The following is a 20,614-nucleotide window of genomic DNA, read 5'->3' on the forward strand; positions in this document are numbered from 1 at the left end:
TATATATATATATATATATATATATATAAAAGATCTTGTATCACACGACATTGTCAATTGGTTGAATTGGTAGTTAATTTTGGTGTTTAAAAGCAACCGGAAAATTAGGTTCACCGGATAACCCTGCAGAAAGTCTCGGTGGAGAAGATAACAACAAAATCAAGTTTCAAGTATGAGCAAAAATAGCCCCCCCGCTCTTTATTTCATAATTAAAGATATTGTTTACATACTCATCCCTTTTAGTTTTGTTTTAGTTATATTACATCCTTAACTTTTATTTTAACATAACATTTAAATCCTTTAAACAGTTTTAAAAAATTAAGTATATATTAAGATAACTATATTAATTTTAATAAACTTTGTATTAATAACTCATATAAACATTAAGTTTTAGTAAAATTTGGGTATTATATTCATATTATATTTTTGTTATATTTATTGTTATAACATTAATCGTCATTTATAAAAATTAGCTTATGTATTTCGTTATCTTTTAAGGCCTACGGGCCTTTTTATTTCGGCTCGGCTGAGGATTTTAAATCCTCGGAGACGGCCTGGTGGCGGGTTTTCTAAAACAGGAGATGGTGGACTTGGTCTACGATCGTGGAATGAGGCCGCGTTTTGCCATTGAAATACTACGAATAGTCGGGTTTTATTCGTTGATAATATTTTTGATAGTATTTAGTATTTTTTGGTCCATCATCGGTCTTTAAATTCTATGAAACCGTTTCTCTCTCTTTCTCTATGTTGAAACTTGAATCCCTACCAAATCCAAAAGCATCCTCCAATAATTAACCATCCATAACAGTGCAACACTTAAACTAAAGTAAGCTAAAGCAAAAAATAACCTAAAATTATCATCTCCACTCACATACACACATACATAAATACACACCCGCACTAACCTGTCACCCCTTGTTTCAAACTCCTCCTCTATCGTTGCGTGACATCGATCGGTTATTATGGAAGAAATGTACGGCTTCCATTCGACATCCGGTTACACGAATATTCCACCTGAAGAAACTTACAATCTAATTCCACCGCCAGAGAATAATAATAATAATCTCGGCTTCAACTCATCCGTCGATCATATCGACTACTGGCCGGTCTGCGGATCGGATGAGTTGTTATCAGTCGCTGCGTCAGTCGTAACTGATTCAGTTACGACTGACCAACTAGCTCATAAACAGATAATTAATTATATTCTTCCTAAAAGTCGGTTCAATCGACAACGTGATGATAAAGCTAATGACGATGATGATGATGATGATACGATCAAGGAGAAGATCGCGTCTCATCCTTCGTTTTCGAAGCTGATCGACGCTTACATCGATTGTCAGAAGGTTTTCTACAACGCTAGCACTTTTACTCTTTGGACACGTTAATAATTTATTTATTAGTAACAAATACTAATAAATATTATTTATTGTCCAAAATTTCCAACGGTTGTAATCGTCTATGAATTACAAACTAGTTATTTCGAAGTCGATTTTGTACGCACTCAAATCAGTTAATTTTTTTGTGTTTTTGTCTAATCTCAAGTCGACTTTGACCTAGATGGTTTTAGATCAATATACTATATGTTATACTTCTAATTATATATATATTTCGGTTTAGTAATCGTAATGTCGTTTAATGTTATAATAAGTCTTAATTAAATTTCCGCTGCATAATTTGTTGTGTTGATGAATAAGTGAATAACATTTATACAGGTAGGTGCTCCACTGGAGATCGCGTGTTTGCTAGACGATATCCGTCAGGAAAACAACGTTCGTAAACGAGACGCAACTGCCTCTACTTGCTTAGGGCTGGATCCTGAGCTTGACGAGTTCATGGTTCGTTTCGATCGATTGATTATTTGTTTACCGAAAAAGCGTTGTTACTTAACTACATATTGTAAATTATTTGAATTTGTATCTGTATTTGCGCCAATTGATCTCTTTTAACACTTAAAATGAAATCTTGTTGGAACTGTCCATACCCGGTTCATCCTTTGGAATCATATCACATCTTGAATCTAATGAAATAGGATGAATTATTTTGTAAATACGTAATTATCTTTGAATAGATTAACCATTTCTTTATTTTCCGATCGTCTGAGAAAAGAAAGTATCTTGTTGTTTCTTCAACAATTTCTGATCTCTAGTGGACATCTCAGTAGGATTCGAACCTAGATAAAGTTCTTACGTGAAATAAATTATTTGAACCGGTTGCTTTAATATTTGATTGATTTTCATGTAGGAAACCTTCTGCTTATTATTATCCAAGTACAAATCTGATCTCTCAAGGCCTTTTGATGAAGCTGCAACGTTCCTCGGCAACATCGAATCGCAACTCCGTAATCTCAGCATAGGTGCGTATGATAACATCTCTTTTTACTTGCTAGCTTAGCGCACGATAGCATAAGCACCTACACTTTTTGCTCATGAGTTTGACTCGTACGCAGAAGCCAGATAACTTTATGTGACTACGTATATAGTGTTATCTAGCACAGTAGATAATAATATCAAATGAAATTTAAAGGCTAGTTTGTAGTAGTTCAATAATATTATCACTCAAATATTAATATTTCTTAGATATATTGCTATATTTTCATGTTAAAAATGATTTGTATTTGATCCTGAATATATATATATATATATATATATATATATATATATATATGCGCTAATTAGGGTTTAAGTTGAAAGAGTTTTGTGCTTGACTAGTTTTGGATTATGTATCTAAAGCTACTTGTAAATAATTTATGAACTCGAACTCATGTATCGTCAACTTATTGTTTAAAATCTTTGCATGGTTATACATATTTACAGTTATATAGATAATATTGTATATTTATATTAGTAATATTTACTATGTAATTTGATAATAATAATAATTAATTAGTATTATTGTATAACTAGTACGTTTGTGAGCCTAATTAAAAGTTGGTGTATGAAGCTAGGCTCGAGCTTGTTTTTTAAATATAACATCTCCTTTAAAATTTAGCTGGATTCAAGCTTTTCACGAGCCAATCACGAGTTGCTCAAGGTACATCTAGACAAATTTTCACCCATGTTTCTGCATGCCTAACTTTGTGATTATAAATAATGTTAGCAGTGTTGAACAAGTGTTATATAATTGTTTGTGTTTGGTAGGTTATTGATATCTGCCTTTACCATCACATCATTACAAGAAATATAGCACACTGTGTTGGAATTACGGACCATTGAACAGTAGTGAAACATTTTCACATTATCATTTTAGGTTGTTAAGTCATATTTAAGTGGCTTGTGTCTTTTAAGTACAAGAACTTAGTAGTTAGCAGTAACAAAGTATTCTTGATGCTAGATGTTGTTTAATTTTTTGAAGGAATGGGTAATATATAAGTTTTGTTACATGTTATAACCATGAAAACTTGTTAACGGAAAACTAATGGAAAGCTTTAGTAAAAGAATGCTTATTTAATAGAAGTTCATTTATCTTAACCAAATCCTAGAAGTACAGGAATCAACTTTCCTAAAGAATCTTAAAGGTTTAATATGCTGTACTTGTTGTTTCAGGTTTTTGGCCTCTATTCTTTTTCTTAGTAGATCTGATCCGTATATTAGACCTGCAATGCTATATGTATAGAGTGGCAGTTAGACCTGCTAAACTAAAGGGAAAATTCTATAGAGTGGCAGTTAGACCTGCAATGCTATATGAAACAGATTGTTGGGCCATCAAGAAGGCACAAGTGCGGAAGATGGAGGTAGCAGAAATGAGAATGCTACGTTGGATGTGTGGGCACACAAGGCTAGATCGAATAAGAAACGTTGTGTTTCGCGAGAGATTAGGGGTGGCGAACATAGCAGACAAGATAAGAGAGTGGAGATTGAGATGGTTTGGACATGTAAAGAGAAAACAGACGACGAATCCTGTTAGATCCGTAGAAAACATTACTATAGAGGGGAGGAGGGGTAGAGGACGACCGAAATTGACTTGGGATGAGAGGATTAGACATGATTTGATAGACCTAAACCTCTCCGAGGACATGGTTGAGGATATGAATTCGTGGAGAAGTAGAATTAAAGTTAAGGTTTTTTAGAGAGAATTGAATATCTTAGGGCTTAGACTTGACTTATTTAGGTCACATACCATAATGGTATTTCCCTTACATATATTATTATTATTATTATTATTATTATTATTATTAGCTTTTATATAGCTGTTAAACTGTGACCTTATTATTAATATTATTATAATTAGTAGTAGTTTTTATATAACTGTTAAACTTTGATTTCCTTTATTTTGCTTCATACACATGTACTTAGAGCCGAGGGTCTCTCTGGAAGCCACCTCTTTATTCCTTTGGATAGAGATACGGTGTGCCTACATCCCACCCTCCCCAAACCCTACCTATAGCTTTGCTGTCGGTGAGATTTTACTGGGTATGATTGATTGATTGATCTGATCCGTATTTATTACTTAATTGAACAAAGTACAATTTGCTTTGAATTCTATCAGCTTTCAGTTTGTTTCTTTAAACTTCTCGATCGGTTATTAATTATTAAACTATTAATAAGTTGTTCATAGTAGACAACTTTAAATATATTTTTTAATTACTGTATCAAAATGTAATAGTAGAAAACTGATTTAGTAAGCATCTTGGTCAGAAAGAATTCTGGTGTTCGTCAACAAGCTAATTTGGCAGCTTTTGATGCTCTTACAAAATATTTTAAAGCATGCGTTATTACAGACACCAGACTTTTATAGGACACGTGCTAATTTTTATGATTTTAATAGATTTAGACGGTTCGTATAAATGACAAGTGTATCAGGAGACGTTAACATGTAGAATATACGAATCGTATAGAGTTATACATGTCATATAGGCACATATACGAGTCATATAGTTCTATACGCGTCGTATATTTATTATTTTTATGTTTTATAGTTGAAAAAAAATTATAACTTCTAATAGGATTTCATAATAAATTCTAAAAAAGCATACCCTAATTTTTGTAATTTTTATACGATAACCAACCGGGTTACGTCCTCCGGAGTATAACAAGGCAAGAATCTCAAACAACACATATAGAGTAGGCATAACGTCTTTGTATCTATATGCGTCTATACAATTCATATAGGCCTATATACTTCATATAAGCGTAAGGTATAGAGTAGGTCTGACATCTTTGTATATATACGCCTCGTATAGGCCCTGAAAGATTGATGTCTAGAAAATGTTGGTGTCCGAATATAGCATCTCTATTTTGAAAATATATTTCAGATTTACGTTCAATAATGCTTTTTTAGTAGATAATAAATGAAATAAATGAAAGATTTTTTTATGGTTGCTTGGGAACTATAATTATATATATGTTTGCAAGTACATGTTAACTTGTGCCTTACAATTTGCAGAAGCTAACATTCGTTCACTTTTTAAGATTCTTTTATTTCATTTGTTTTGTGCAATTAAGGAATATAATCATATGAGTAGATTGTTTTTGATCATGTAGCCATGTTGTTAAAAAGGTAATGGTATATATGTTTATCCATATGTCTAATATATGCGATGTTTGACACATGAGTTAGATATTTTATTTTTTGTGTTTGAATCTTCTTATTAAGTTGATTTTTATACGTTCTAATTAGACATAGTGCTATATTTAATTAGGTATGCTACACATTTCTAGTAGCCTTTTGAGAGTTGTATTTTATTTTTTTTTCTAATAAATTCCTTGAAAATAAAGCTTTAAACTTTAGAAAATTTGTTTGTAATTTATTGTCATGAAAAGTCATTTAGGTAACTCGATTTACCTAGGATCAAAGAGACATAAGAATAAATATTGATCTATGTTGTTCCAAACCACAAAATCTAATAATATGTATGCGTGTGTATTGAATTAGTTTTCAAATAACATGAAGTTTTAAGTGATAGAATCACTTTTATGCCCAAAATTAATTGTTTATCGTTTAAAATCTGTAGGTGCTTGTAATGTCATTTGTTGTGATGGGTGATACGCGAAATATGATGTTGGGTTAAAGTGAAGGTAAATTATGAAGTAATATATTATTTAATAGTAGAAAAGTAAAAAGATAAGTCATACCCGTCCTCACACTCACGAGTCCCTTCACACCGCCCCCTCTAGTGCCCACCCGTGACATTATTGTTGTAGCTTGCCCTTTCACGACGTCCACATCAGATAGCCTAATATTATACATTTTTCATATAACGTGAAATGATCGATAACCATTAAAGGTATTTCACAACTAAGTTTATCAAACATATTCTTCATTTTATATGCTACAATAGGAAACACTTGATTTTTGGTTTTCAATAAGTCAAGGGTAATGATAGTAGTAACATAGATAGCCATTGAATGTGTTGTCACAATGTCACTTGCCTTAAGTATATCTCTTATAGACCCACCCTCTCAGCTCGTCAAACATCTCCTCTCTTTTCCAAGTCTATCATCTCATCTGTGGCTTCGAAAACTACTCGTTAATGCAATTATCCAATTTTTTCAACTTATAATTTTGTTAAAGCTAGCCTAACATTTTTGGACATATTTTACTTGATATATTTATGAGAGTCGTATGGGAGCAGTCTCTTTATTCTCTAATATAGATGTGATTTGTCTACATTCTACATTTTTCATACCCTGTGAATAACTTTGTTAAAGATGAGATTCCATCGGGTATAGTTGTATTTATGATAGTGGAAAAAAACAAGCTTTGACTGTTTGAACTTAAGGTGCCAAACATTTAGAAAAATAAATGACATGAATAATAATTGAAGTACGGGGACTGGAAAGAGAATGTATGGATAGGGATTGGGAAGAGAGGGTGGCAAGTGGACTGGTCTGAGATAATAGATACGACTAGATTCTCAATTATTTATGATGTAGGGCTCACCTACATAACCTATGAAAGTATACATCACTAGCTAGCCCGTTTGCTTGTGGGCGATATAAACTAGTCTAAACCTTATTTAACGTTTGCAAATTGGGACACGTCTACTTAATTAGTGATTTATCTTTTACGTGTGTTAGAAGAACTCTTGTTCTTAAGGATATATTATTATTAATATTCAAAGTAATTGTAGATGTGGCTGCGAGTGATGTGTTTGGTACGTCTAACGACTCCATCTTTTACTAACTTCTTTCATGTCAGACATATACGGCTTTATTAAAAACGTGTAAAAGTAACATCATGTTGATGCGATGATACCACACAGGTAGAATTTATTTTATTATGATTGGTCAATGCAATTAACCAAATACGCAAACACCATCACCAACCGCCCATGCTCGTTTGCCCCATCCATGCGTCCAGCACGCCCTATAAGATTCATGGTGGTGTTTAACGCCCAAATGGGCTGAGGTGTATGGGTGAAGCTTGGACAAGTTCGTCGCGGGGGGGTCAAATTTTAAGTAAAAAACGGGTAAATTTACACTATGTATAAAATTTTTCTGACGAAAACATGTAAATTTACACCACTACACAAAAAAGCAAGGCGCCCGGGCACTCACTAAACTTCGGCCCTGTTGACTTCTGCCCATTACACATATACCCTTATCTAGATTAGTTTTTCACTTAACCTATTCCATCCTTACATCAGTTTACAACCATTAAAAAACAAATCTTTCTTATACCTTCCCACATTTTTATTATAGCTTATAGCCTTATATTATGCATCAACTTTTATATATACAGTGTTTGGTGGTCACATCATAATAATTTAGTTGGAGTGAACCTTGACTAACATAGTTCTAGAAGATAATATATGGGTGAAGCAGTCCCCGGATACAACGGGTGGTTTAAAATAACTTTCTCACATGGTCTTCCGTGGTTTCCGCTGCATGCTATTTTTTCTTTTGTTTGCTTTTTGTGAGTTGAGCAATCAATCAATGCACCCCAACCACCACCCCCTCCTGTCACACGTACTCCCCCCACTCGCACATTCATGGTTTGGTTTAAAACCGTTAAATTGGTCATGGTTTTTGGTCGATTTTTGTACTAACTTCGGTCAGCTGGTTGGTTTTAAAAATTTCGAACACCCTAACGAATTGTTTTTGTACTAACTACTAACGAATGGTTTCAAAGTTTTCAAACCGTATAAAACCAATCCGAACTGTGAACTCCCCCACTCGCATATACTACAAATTAGGGTGTGCACTTTTTGTCGAGTATAGATACCATATCAAACTGATATCAACTGAACACCAATGGCACTTATATTCGTTTTTCATGTTTCCCGTTTTAATACCTTTTAGGCTTTTAGTTTAGATATTTTCACTTATTTTGTTATCAGCTGGTACCAAACCGACACAATCTGTACAATTTTTGGATTATACTTCCACTCGTTTCGGTTTCGTTATTTTTTGGTATGGCAGCGGTCTCATTACTGGTATTAATTTATGTTAGGTCTGTTAGACTGATCCATTCTTCTCACATGTAGACTTATTAGTTAATATGTCAAATCAGCTTTTCACTTAAATACCTTTTCACCCTAACGCTACTGTACGTACACATCTTTCTCAAATGCTACTTACTTTATATCTATTAAATATTATTTGTGTAATAGGAAATAAAATAGTTGGAGCTGCACTTAGCCTGCACCTAGCCAATGGCGGCACCCACAAATTGTTGATGCCTCAATGCAGCATATCCCACATGCGCATGCCACCTCACGACAGAGGGTGTAAGGATATGAAGGCTGCGATGCGAGTGGTCTTAGGGTTTAGTCCCGCTAGTGTTACTTTGTATTAGGGAGTGGTTCTTATTTCTATTTATACTGACGTACATTCATCTTATAACTTATAAGAGATAAAAAAAAAAAGACTTGATATCCCTTTTTCCTTTCCTAAATTTTTATATATACACATCTATAGCGACGTTTTCCGGCAGCAAGACCTTCTAAGTTCGGTCTCACATCTAAATGTCTACTGGCACCACAACCATTGTGTTCACACTTTCCCGAGCCACATATCAAAAACTCGTCGTTACACGACTACTCTTATGGGCTACACGTTTTTATTGTTCAGTATTTTGGATTTTATAGTTGTGGTGGGAGACTTAGAATTGAATAGGACAGGTCTGGTCAGGTGCACTGTTTTGATGTTATTCTACTGGTTTAATTAGTTTACTAGAACATACATGAGACTAGGACCCTTCACGATAACTTTACATAGAACATGCAAAATTTAATGTTAGGACAAGCGGTTGGCATTGCATTCAACTTTTCAATTTCCACTTCCATTAAGCTTTTGCAAAATGCACTACAAGAGTGAGAATTGTATTGTGACAGGGTTTTTAGTGAACTTTTGAAGAGGGTACTACAGTAACCAGTATGAAATTTTATTTATAGATAGTAGACTAGGTTTTAATTAGTGATTGTAAGGCCCCGAACCCGGTAGCCCTACTTTAGCGTCGGATTTACTCATAAACACAGTCCTTCAAATAAGAGTTTATTAAAACTTTTCGCGGAATATAAAACATCAATCATTTGTTACAAAACATTAAATCTTTTCTTTGATACCATAACACAAAACTTTATATTCAAAACATCTTTACTTCTTTCTTCAGATGCCAGCCGTTCAATCCATGCCATGCGTCATCCTCTTGCTAGCTCTGTAATCGGCTCACCTGCGTGCATACTAAAAGTCAGCTACGCTGAGTGAGTTCTAGTTAATCAGGTATCATACAATTTATTCCCATATATTACTTCCCGTATCCGAAGACACATATTACTACCTTAACCTTGTATAAATATCCATAGGAGGATCGTCACGTAATATTTATTAAAAGAACCATTACCATTACCCTACCATATATAATTTCCATAGGAGGAACACTATACTATCCATAAAAGGAACACTATACCTTCCATAAAAGGAACACTATACTTTATTATTTAATATCCATGTAAGGAGCTAGTCACTTCCCTTGACGATACGTGCAATATCCGAAGATCGTTCACGTACCGTCAAGCAATCATTCATATATTTCACATTATCCATATAAGGCATACACTTATCTCTTAGGATAAGTGTATTAACAAACATATTGAGTATGCACACAGCCCCGAAAACGTAACACATAAATGGGGCTAGAAACTCACCTGAATTCTGCTTCTTTTTCTGATAGCTGTAAATCCCTTCTCTAACTGAGCTCGGCTGACTGTACAAGTTACACGTATCAATACTCGTCTGATCTAATCTGGTGGCCTAGTATTAGCTTACTTTAACTTATCGCTTTATAATTTATTTTCTAATCAAACTTGGCTTTAGGCGAAGTTAACCCTCGGGCGAACTTAGCTCTAGGCGAAGTTAACCTTCGGCGAACTTAACTTTACAGCGAAGTTGCCATCAGGCGAACTTGGCATCAGGCGAAGTTGTCATCAGGCGAACTTGGCTTCAGGCGAAGTTGAACCTTAGGCGAACTTAACTTTACAGCGAAGTTGCCATCAGGCGAACTTAGCTTGCAGGCGAAGTTCATCAGGCGAACTTAGCTTGCAGGCGAAGTTCATCGCGTTGAAGGCGAAGTTGCCCAGATGAAGGCGAAGTTGCCCAGACGGCCGCTGTTCGGTTTCTTTCAGCATTTTGAGCGATTTTAACACCCTTGCTATGGTTCAATATCACCCACTACGCTTCCCGACCATTTTTGGTCGCTTATACACTAAAAAGCTTGGATCTTTAAACCTCAAAGATCAAGAATCATACCTTTTTGAGCTTGTTTGGATGTCGTTTAACTTGTTAACACAACTAATCGCTCTCTCTCGGACCTGCCCGATTCTTCCCTTGGCTCAGCCGGTTCCGGCGAAGTTAGTGGGTATGTGTGTGTTAGGGAGTTTGGTGAAATATGAAAGATATTTTGGGGTTTATGGGATATTTATATCCCTGAAATCCCATGGACCTAAGGCCCATTCTTATTTAACCCATCTCTATTAATCCAAATCCATAACCAACGTCCATTACCTGACACTAGCCCGACCCATACCAACTCCTATTCTTTTATTTATTTCCTGATAACCCGAGTAAATTTTCCCTCTATTATTAAGTAATATAATTAATATTATCTTGAAATTTCGGGATGTTACAAGTCTTCCCTCCTTAAAGAGGTTTCGTCCCCGAAACCTAACTTATTCCCTATAAAAGGAAAACTTCTTATATTTACACGCTTTATTGAATCGCTTTCGTTTTCTGAGTTACCCTTCTTACTTCCGACTTTGCAGTTATCGAATGGTGGTCACGTGTATTAGCTATTTAAGGTAGCTTGTCCATGAGGCCCTCAATGTACCAAGTCTCGTTTCGATCTTTAAGAGGCTTTGTCTTATATCATATTAATGCTAAAGCCTAAGTCGACACTCTATCACAACACGTCAATTTATCATGACTAACATGCATTCAGACAATTCGTACCATAATTAATAAACACCAGTCTAAATTTCAACATAAAACAACACGCATCGAGTCATCAATAAGTTACACATAGATTTAATACTTATGGCTAGCATCTAGCCTTCTTGTATGGCTTCTCTAAGCATACGGAGGAATCTGTTAAACCTCAAGCACTCTTCTCTCTTTCATGTCCTCCCTTTGGCTTCTTGCAATCCCTTGCTAGGTGCCCACGTCCTCCACAGTTGTGACACCTATGGTAATCATTACATTCCCAAGAGGAATGTCCTACTCTTCCACACCTGTAGCAAACACCTAATCCCTTTCTGCACTCTCCGGGGTGTCTCTTCCCACATTTTTCACAAGCAGTGAACCCCTCTTGCCTTGCCTTCTTTTTGCGTGGATCCACCTCATTGGCTTCCCCTGGTTCTGGGGTTAGGTTCTTTTTCTTCGGTTCCATCTTCTCCCCTTCACAGTTGGCAAGGTCCTCATAAATCATCTCGGCCAATTCCACGGCCGAGTCAAATGTTGCGGGCTTACTAGACTTAACCAAAGTGCGAACATTCCGTGGAAGTCCCCTTACGTAACACTTGATCCTTTTAGCTTCGGTGTTCACCATGTCAGGTACCAACCTACACATGCGGTTGAATTCAGTAGTATACTCCCGTTGTGTCATCCCTCCCGCCTTCAAATTCAGAAACTTCATCTCCACTCTTTCAACTTCTGTATCAGCGCAGAACCTCTTCATCACCATGTCCTTTAGGTCATTCCAACTCATCGCCTTGATCTCTTCACGGGTCTTCCTCTGCTCCACACTCTCCCACCAATACATAGCCTCATCTTCAAAAGATTGAGTGGCATAACCGACAGCTTGGTCAGGACGGCACTCGCTAATGCGGATAACCTTATCCATGGCGGTTATCCACTGAAGAGTAGCGATTGCGTCTGCTAAACCAGTCAGCTTAGGCGGGTCACAACCTTTGAAGGACTTATAGTTGCAACCGCCTCGGCCCCTCTTCCTATCATCATCTTTCACATACTTTACCTCACTCGAGTCACCCCTTTCCCTCTCGTCATCCTTTGTAAGGCCCCGAACCCGGTAGCCCTACTTTAGCGTCGGATTTACTCATAAACACAGTCCTTCAAAATCAGAGTTTATTAAAACTTTTCGCGGAATATAAAACATCAATCATTTGTTACAAAACATTAAATCCTTTCTTTGATACCATAACACAAAACTTATATTCAAAACATCTTTACTTCTTTCTTCAGATGCCAGCCGTTCAATCCATGCCATGCATCATCCTCTTGCTAGCTCTGTAATGGACTCACCTGCGTGCATACTAAAAGTCAGCTACGCTGAGTGAGTTCTAGTTAATCAGGCAACATACAATCTATTCTCATATATTACTTCCCGTATCCGAAGACACATATTACTACCTTAACCTTGTATAAATATCCATAGGAGGATCGTCACGTAATATCTATTAAAAGAACCATTACCATTACCCTACCATATATATACTTTCCATAGGAGGAACACTATACTATCCATAGAAGGAGCACTCTACTATCCATAAAAGGAACACTATACCTTCCATAAAAGGAACACTATACTATCCATAAAAGGAACACTATACCTTCCATAAAAGGAACACTATACTTTATTATTTAATATCCATGTAAGGAGCTAGTCACTTCCCTTGACGATACGTGCAATATCCGAAGATCGTTCACGTACCATAAAGCAATCATTCATATATTTCACATTATCCATATAAGGCATACACATAAAATTATATCCTTTCGTTCATACTTTCTTACTTTCTTTAGTATTATCTTACTTTCATATCTTACGTTATAAAGAGCATTACGCCCTACGTTCCTCGAGTATTACTAGGGCTCGGTACCCTCTTCGTAACCATACAACCATACGTTATCATTTCTTTCTTCTATTATCTCTATCATGTTCATACACATAAACATACATAGCATACTTACCTTATTCTTAGCGCTGCAACCTAACAGTACGTGCAATATCCGAAGATCGTTCACGTACCATCAAGCAATCATTCATATATTTCACATTATCCATATAAGGCATACACTTATCTCTTAGGATAAGTGTATTGACAAACATATTGAGTATGCACACAGCCCCGAAAACGTAACACATAAATGGGGCTAGAAACTCACCTGGACTCTGCTTCTTCCTCTGGTAGCTGTAAATCCCTTCTTTAACTGAGCTCGGCTAACTGTACAAGTTACACGTATCAATACTCGCCTGACCTAATCTGGTGGCCTAGTATTAGCTTACTTTAACTTATCGCTTTTAATTTATTTTCTAAACGAACTTCACTTCAGGCGAAGTTAAACCTTAGGCGAACTTGGCTTCAGGCGAAGTTATCCTTAGGCGAACTTGGCTTCAGGCGAAGTTAAACCTTAGGCGAACTTGGCTTCAGGCGAAGTTATCCTTAGGCGAACTTGGCAGTAGGCGAAGTTATCCTTAGGCGAACTTGGCCGTAGGCGAAGTTATCCTTAGGCGAAGTTACGCTTGAAGGCGAAGTTACGCTTGAAGGCGAAGTTCATCAGGCGAACTTAATCTTGCAGGCGAAGTTATCGCGCTGCAGATCTGTTTGCCCATAAGTCCTTCGTTTCTTAGCCAAATAACTCGATTTTGGTACCCACGGCATCGTATGATCGGCGCCTACAAATCCCAACCATCAAATCGGCCTAAAATCGACGTTTTAGGGGTCCGATTTGGGCAGTTTGGGTTTCGGGTCCGGTTAACCCATCCAATCCTAACCATTTTCAGTAATATTAGCTTTGTTGGATTTGTTCTTACCTTACCAACTCAGATCTATCAACAAAATCTCGGGTCTCGACTTCGAATCTTGATCGGTTAGAATGTGTGTTTTGAGTGTGTGAAGAAATAGATGTAAATGAAGATATTTTTGGGGTGTTAGGGTATTTATATCCCTGAGATCCCATGGACCTAAGGCCCATTCTCATTTAACCCATCCTAATTAATCCAAGTCCACAACCCACATCCATTACCCAACACTAGCCCGACCCATACCAACTCCTATTCTTTTATTTATTTCCTGATAACCCGAGTAAACTTTCCCTCTATTATTAAGTAATATAATTAATATTACCTTGAAATTTCGGGATGTTACATCCTTTCTATTATTACCACCTGCCCCTTCAACGGTTCGTTCACGGCTTCCAGCAGATCCTTCGGGATTCAGGTTCTTCACAGCAGCAACTACAGCTTGAACAATGGCTGCTTGAACTGCAGGGCTAAGTTGAACTTCTTCGTTGTTGTTCTGGTCTCCTCCAGCGGCGCTCCCTTCATCTTCGGTGTGGGAAGTTTCTTCTACCGAGGGTTGCCGGACAAGACGAGGCCTGCTACGACGTCCAGTGCGACCCCCAGTTCCCACAACTTCTCCAGCTCCAGCCATCAGTATTCTTAAAGGGACAACACAAACATCATCACTCAAGGAACTATTAGTACAAGGATAGCAAGGCTAACAGGTAATAACAGTGGCCAGCTGTGACTAGCTGATCACGTTGCTTTCCGTGTCCTATTCGCTTTCCTTTATGAGTCTATTTGTGCTGGTTCTACTTAAGCAGTTAGTCAAATCAAACAATCAATTACTTCTATCCTTATCGTTCACGTATCTTTTCTTTCTCATTAACATATATCATTTAATCATACACCTTACCTTTACTGATTTTTGCTTGAGCGACACATGGCATTCTTGAACTGGCATCTTCTTTCTTTTCTTACTTAAATCCCATTCTCTGTTCGAGTCTAAGCATGTAGGATGCTTAAATCTCTCGAACTTATGCTCTGATACCAACTTGTAAGGCCCCGAACCCGGTAGCCCTACTTTAGCGTCGGATTTACTCATAAACACAGTCCTTCAAATCAGAGTTTATTAAAACTTTTCGCGGAATATAAAACATCAATCATTTGTTACAAAACATTAAATCTTTTCTTTGATACCATAACACAAAACTTTATATTCAAAACATCTTTACTTCTTTCTTCAGATGCCAGCCGTTCAATCCATGCCATGCGTCATCCTCTTGCTAGCTCTGTAATCGGCTCACCTGCGTGCATACTAAAAGTCAGCTACGCTGAGTGAGTTCTAGTTAATCAGGTATCATACAATTTATTCCCATATATTACTTCCCGTATCCGAAGACACATATTACTACCTTAACCTTGTATAAATATCCATAGGAGGATCGTCACGTAATATTTATTAAAAGAACCATTACCATTACCCTACCATATATAATTTCCATAGGAGGAACACTATACTATCCATAAAAGGAACACTATACCTTCCATAAAAGGAACACTATACTTTATTATTTAATATCCATGTAAGGAGCTAGTCACTTCCCTTGACGATACGTGCAATATCCGAAGATCGTTCACGTACCGTCAAGCAATCATTCATATATTTCACATTATCCATATAAGGCATACACTTATCTCTTAGGATAAGTGTATTAACAAACATATTGAGTATGCACACAGCCCCGAAAACGTAACACATAAATGGGGCTAGAAACTCACCTGAATTCTGCTTCTTTTTCTGATAGCTGTAAATCCCTTCTCTAACTGAGCTCGGCTGACTGTACAAGTTACACGTATCAATACTCGTCTGATCTAATCTGGTGGCCTAGTATTAGCTTACTTTAACTTATCGCTTTATAATTTATTTTCTAATCAAACTTGGCTTTAGGCGAAGTTAACCCTCGGACGAACTTAGCTCTAGGCGAAGTTAACCTTAGGCGAACTTAACTTTACAGCGAAGTTGCCATCAGGCGAACTTGGCTTCAGGCGAAGTTGTCATCAGGCGAACTTGGCTTCAGGCGAAGTTGAACCTTAGGCGAACTTAACTTTACAGCGAAGTTGCCATCAGGCGAACTTAGCTTGCAGGCGAAGTTCATCAGGCGAACTTAGATTGCAGGCGAAGTTCATCGCGTTGAAGGCGAAGTTGCCCAGATGAAGGCGAAGTTGCCCAGACGGCCGCTGTTCGGTTTCTTTCAGCATTTTGAGCAATTTTAACACCCTTGCTATGGTTCAATATCACCCACTACGCTTCCCGACCATTTTTGGTCGCTTATACACTAAAAAGCTTGGATCTTTAAACCTTAAAGATCAAGAATCATACCTTTTTGAGCTTGTTTGGATGTCGTTTAACTTGTTAACACAACTAATCGCTCTCTCTCGGACCTGCCCGATTCTTCCCTTGGCTCAGCCGGTTCCGGCGAAGTTAGTGGGTATGTGTGTGTTAGGGAGTTTGGTGAAATATGAAAGATATTTTGGGGTTTATGGGATATTTATATCCCTGAAATCCCATGGACCTAAGGCCCATTCTTATTTAACCCATCTCTATTAATCCAAATCCATAACCAACGTCCATTACCCGACACTAGCCCGACCCATACCAACTCCTATTCTTTTATTTATTTCCTGATAACCCGAGTAAACTTTCCCTCTATTATTAAGTAATATAATTAATATTATCTTGAAATTTCGGGATGTTACAGTGATTTTTATTATTCTTGTTATTTTTTTTTGTAAAGAACGTTTTACAAAACTAAAATAAAGTTATTTCCCAAACATTTTTCCTTTACTATGGAGCATATTGAATTTATACACATTTTATGTTTAGTAATGGTGTAGATGAAATCGGGCCAAGTTTAATATACTGAGTTTGACTAGTTTCTCAAGTCTAATTTGTATTAATATAATAATTTATGTTCTATAATATGAAGTTCAAAGTGTAATATATATATATATATAGAGTTTGGATCAAATAAAAATTATATTAACGTGCTAATTGTGAGAATCAAATAGTGGAATTATATATACACTAAGTGTAACTATTTAATTACATCGTAATGTAATTTTAATTACACTACACTATAATTACACTGTGCTATATATATAATTGCAGCACTTCATTCTTATAATTAGCATGCTAATTTAATTTTTACGGTAACTTTCCCATATATATGTGTGTGTGTGTATATAAGTAATTATTTGTGTATATATATAAAATGTAGTTATACTAATAAATGATAAACTAGATGGGTTTGAAACAAGATCAAGCTTGAAAAATATTGCAAGCCATTGTCGAGTTTTAGACATAAATCTCGGAACATGAATACAAAGAATTAAAGAAACACTTACACTACTAGCTAATAGCCACTTTTATATCTTATGAGGTGTCGGTGTCTCACAAAATAACATTTTTATTGTAGCGAGGTGATATGTTCTTTAGGTATAAAAGTAATTATTTGATTATCCCATGTTAAGGCTTTTGAAGTTAATTGCTAACCATCATTATAGGTAAGTTAAAAGATAATGGTCTAGTATCTCTATCACGGGTATTCTCTCTTTTATGGGTATTATTCAATGCACCCCCCTTCCCTCCGATCACATCACTCTATCAAACAAATTAACATATACGATAACATTCTTTGCCTTGTTAAAATGTATGCCATCACATTTAATGCTATATGTATATGCAAGAGGCGTAGGCAGCTTTAGGAGAACGACTGAACCAATACAAGTTTTCGTTTTAGTGTTATATAGTTGTGTGTTTTGACAGCGTATAGAAATTTCAACATCGAATCCGTAGAAATCCAAATTTAAGTGATAAACAATCGGTCATCAGTCCCTTGAAATTTTCCGAACTTATAGGAAAAAGTTTTTAGCTACGCCACTGTGTATATGAGCATATACCATTGTACATTCACTTTCCCATGTGCTCGTTAAGTCGTTAAATATATCAAATCAACGTATATAGGGAATTGAATAGTAAAATACGAGCTGTTACTTTATGATTATGATACTCTTAATATATGTAGAAAAGTAACTTGTAGAAAGTGATGGATGGATGGATTTAATAGTTTGTACTTTAGGAGAAAGGTGAAATTAGTGTTGTTCGTGTGTCAACGTTAGAATAAAGAAATGGTTCATGAATGTTATATATTGGTGGTGACTGACACTTTGATCATCTGTTGATATATTGGTGGGGTATCTATGTATCTATCACCATCACTTTAGCCTTTCGTACATGCTGACATTGAAACGACCAAACCAGGACTTGTCCTTACCCCAACACAAACATTATCATCGTCTTAATTTCCCACCATTCACCATCACAATCCTAAAAACATTTCAATTTAGGTGGTTACTTTTAGCAAATATACTAAACAAAATATCTTTGTTGAGATGTTATCTGAGTACAAACTTGCATATATATACAAAGTTAATCATATGGTTACATAACCATATGATGTATTACAGTGATATGCAGATGCTATCTTAATCGTATAAACACTTGTATCATTTTTTTTCACTGTAATACATCATATGGTTATGTAACCATTTACCTCACCTTTTTAACTCACATCATATATTTTGTTTCTGAAACTCATATTCGTGGTTAGTAAACATGCATGTGTCACTTATATGTTATATCGGTTTATTTACGTATTTATCTAGATCAAAGATACATGGCTTTAGCAAGTGAGAGTGAGATAGAAGTGTACAATAAAAGTAACATAATACGTTAGGGTGTTATCTATACTATTACAATACAGATTATTGCGACTGTCGTTTGTTGTCGAAAATTAGGTGTAAATGGTCATTTGCGACTGAAAATGAGTCACAGACCCACGTCACATAGATTTATAAATATATATTTGTGTCAGTTTCGTTGAATTACTCATTTGTCAGTATTGTAAAAAATATCGAACTAAGTATTTGATGTGATATTAAATTGACATCTTTGTTCAGATGAAGATGGCATATCATCAGATGAAGAAGTTAGTAGAGGCGAGACTGATATGAACCAGGAACTAAAGGATACGTTGTTGCGTAAATTTGGAGGCCGTATAAGCTCCCTAAAGAACGAATTTACTAAGAAGAAGAAGAAAGGAAAGCTCCCAAAGGAGGCAAGGCAAACGTTACTTGATTGGTGGACTTCACATTATAAATGGCCTTATCCTACTGTAAGTATTTACATACAGTCTCTATTTGTGTTTATCGCATCGTCTCTTTGGATGGTCTTATATGACAATATACATTTGTCACTATATAGATTCTTCCTATTTCAATAAATTGAATAGACCGAAACTTTCAGCAATTTGCAAAATTTATAACCATTTATTAAATATTTTATATAAATTTAATAACATTAGTAATTTGTTACCCTACTTTTTATTTTATAGTTTTAATCTTTATTATTTATTAATGATGCTTTTCCCCCCATAATCCCACTAACTAATTACCTGTTACTTGTTAAACACTACTTATGAAGTTAAGATACATTTAATTAGCAAAACAAAAAGTTAATTAGTAGCTCAAACTGAAATAGGCTTGTTCAATTGACACATCTTAGGTTATAATAATTGAAATGATAGGGATTACAAGCTAACCTGAACTTGGCCCTGAACCTAACTAACAAACCTGAATCTCACGTGTATGATAGATATTAAGTGATATTTGGCCTGATTACTAGAAACATACATCTCCGTTTACATGAACGATCTATGTACTTTTTCCGACTTTATTTGTCTTTTGGTAATGGAATATCACTAGTTCGCTAATTTTTAATTTTTATATTTCTGGTTTTCTTATATAATAGAATTATGCTTTTTTTTAGAATGGCAAGTCACAAAGACAAGTACGTATATATTTAGAATTTCAATGGTTAACTTTTAACAAACTAACGGGCATACACATACCTGACATGCAATCACTCGAATGGTATGGACACTGTTTTGCAATCGGGCGAGAATTACCAATTCCCGTCCCATTGACTTCTAGCTTAAATCTAACCAGCATAATCGCATTATATTGACTATGATGAAATAATTGATAAATGAATATGCAGGAAGGTGATAAGATATCGTTAGCGGAAATAACTGGATTAGATCCGAAGCAAATCAACAACTGGTTTATAAATCAACGGAAGCGGCACTGGAAACCATCAGAAAGCTTGCAGTTAGCCATGTTGGGTGGTCTTCCTGTTCCTCACCAGTATATTTATGATGATTAAACAACATATATATGTATACCTATATATATATACATATATACACATATATACATTACATGCATTCATGCATGCATGTATATTCTCAACTAAACAACTTATATTCATAAACTACAATAACTTAATAATTATATGCCGAACTACTGCCTTCAACCT

General features: G+C 35.8%; 2 protein-coding genes across 2 annotated transcripts in view; both read left to right on the plus strand.

The window, feature by feature from the left end:
• Positions 1 to 20,614, plus strand: part of LOC143544258 (ubiquitin-ribosomal protein eS31 fusion protein) — a 97,145-nt gene that overhangs the window by 61,531 nt on the left and 15,000 nt on the right. The window lies entirely within an intron of this gene.
• On the plus strand, positions 963 to 20,461 carry LOC143544256 (homeobox protein knotted-1-like 6). The gene is made up of 5 exons (XM_077036396.1): positions 963 to 1,343; positions 1,713 to 1,835; positions 2,242 to 2,353; positions 19,198 to 19,412; positions 20,297 to 20,461. The coding sequence occupies exons 1-5, from the start codon at positions 963 to 965 to the stop codon at positions 20,459 to 20,461; spliced, it is 996 nt and encodes a 331-aa protein (XP_076892511.1).

The sequence above is a fragment of the Bidens hawaiensis genome, unplaced genomic scaffold, assembly GCF_021521415.1.
Source record: "Bidens hawaiensis isolate Kalapana, Puna unplaced genomic scaffold, B.hawaiensis_p1.1 tig00013505_1, whole genome shotgun sequence".
In the NCBI taxonomy this organism is placed as follows: Eukaryota; Viridiplantae; Streptophyta; class Magnoliopsida; order Asterales; family Asteraceae; genus Bidens; species Bidens hawaiensis.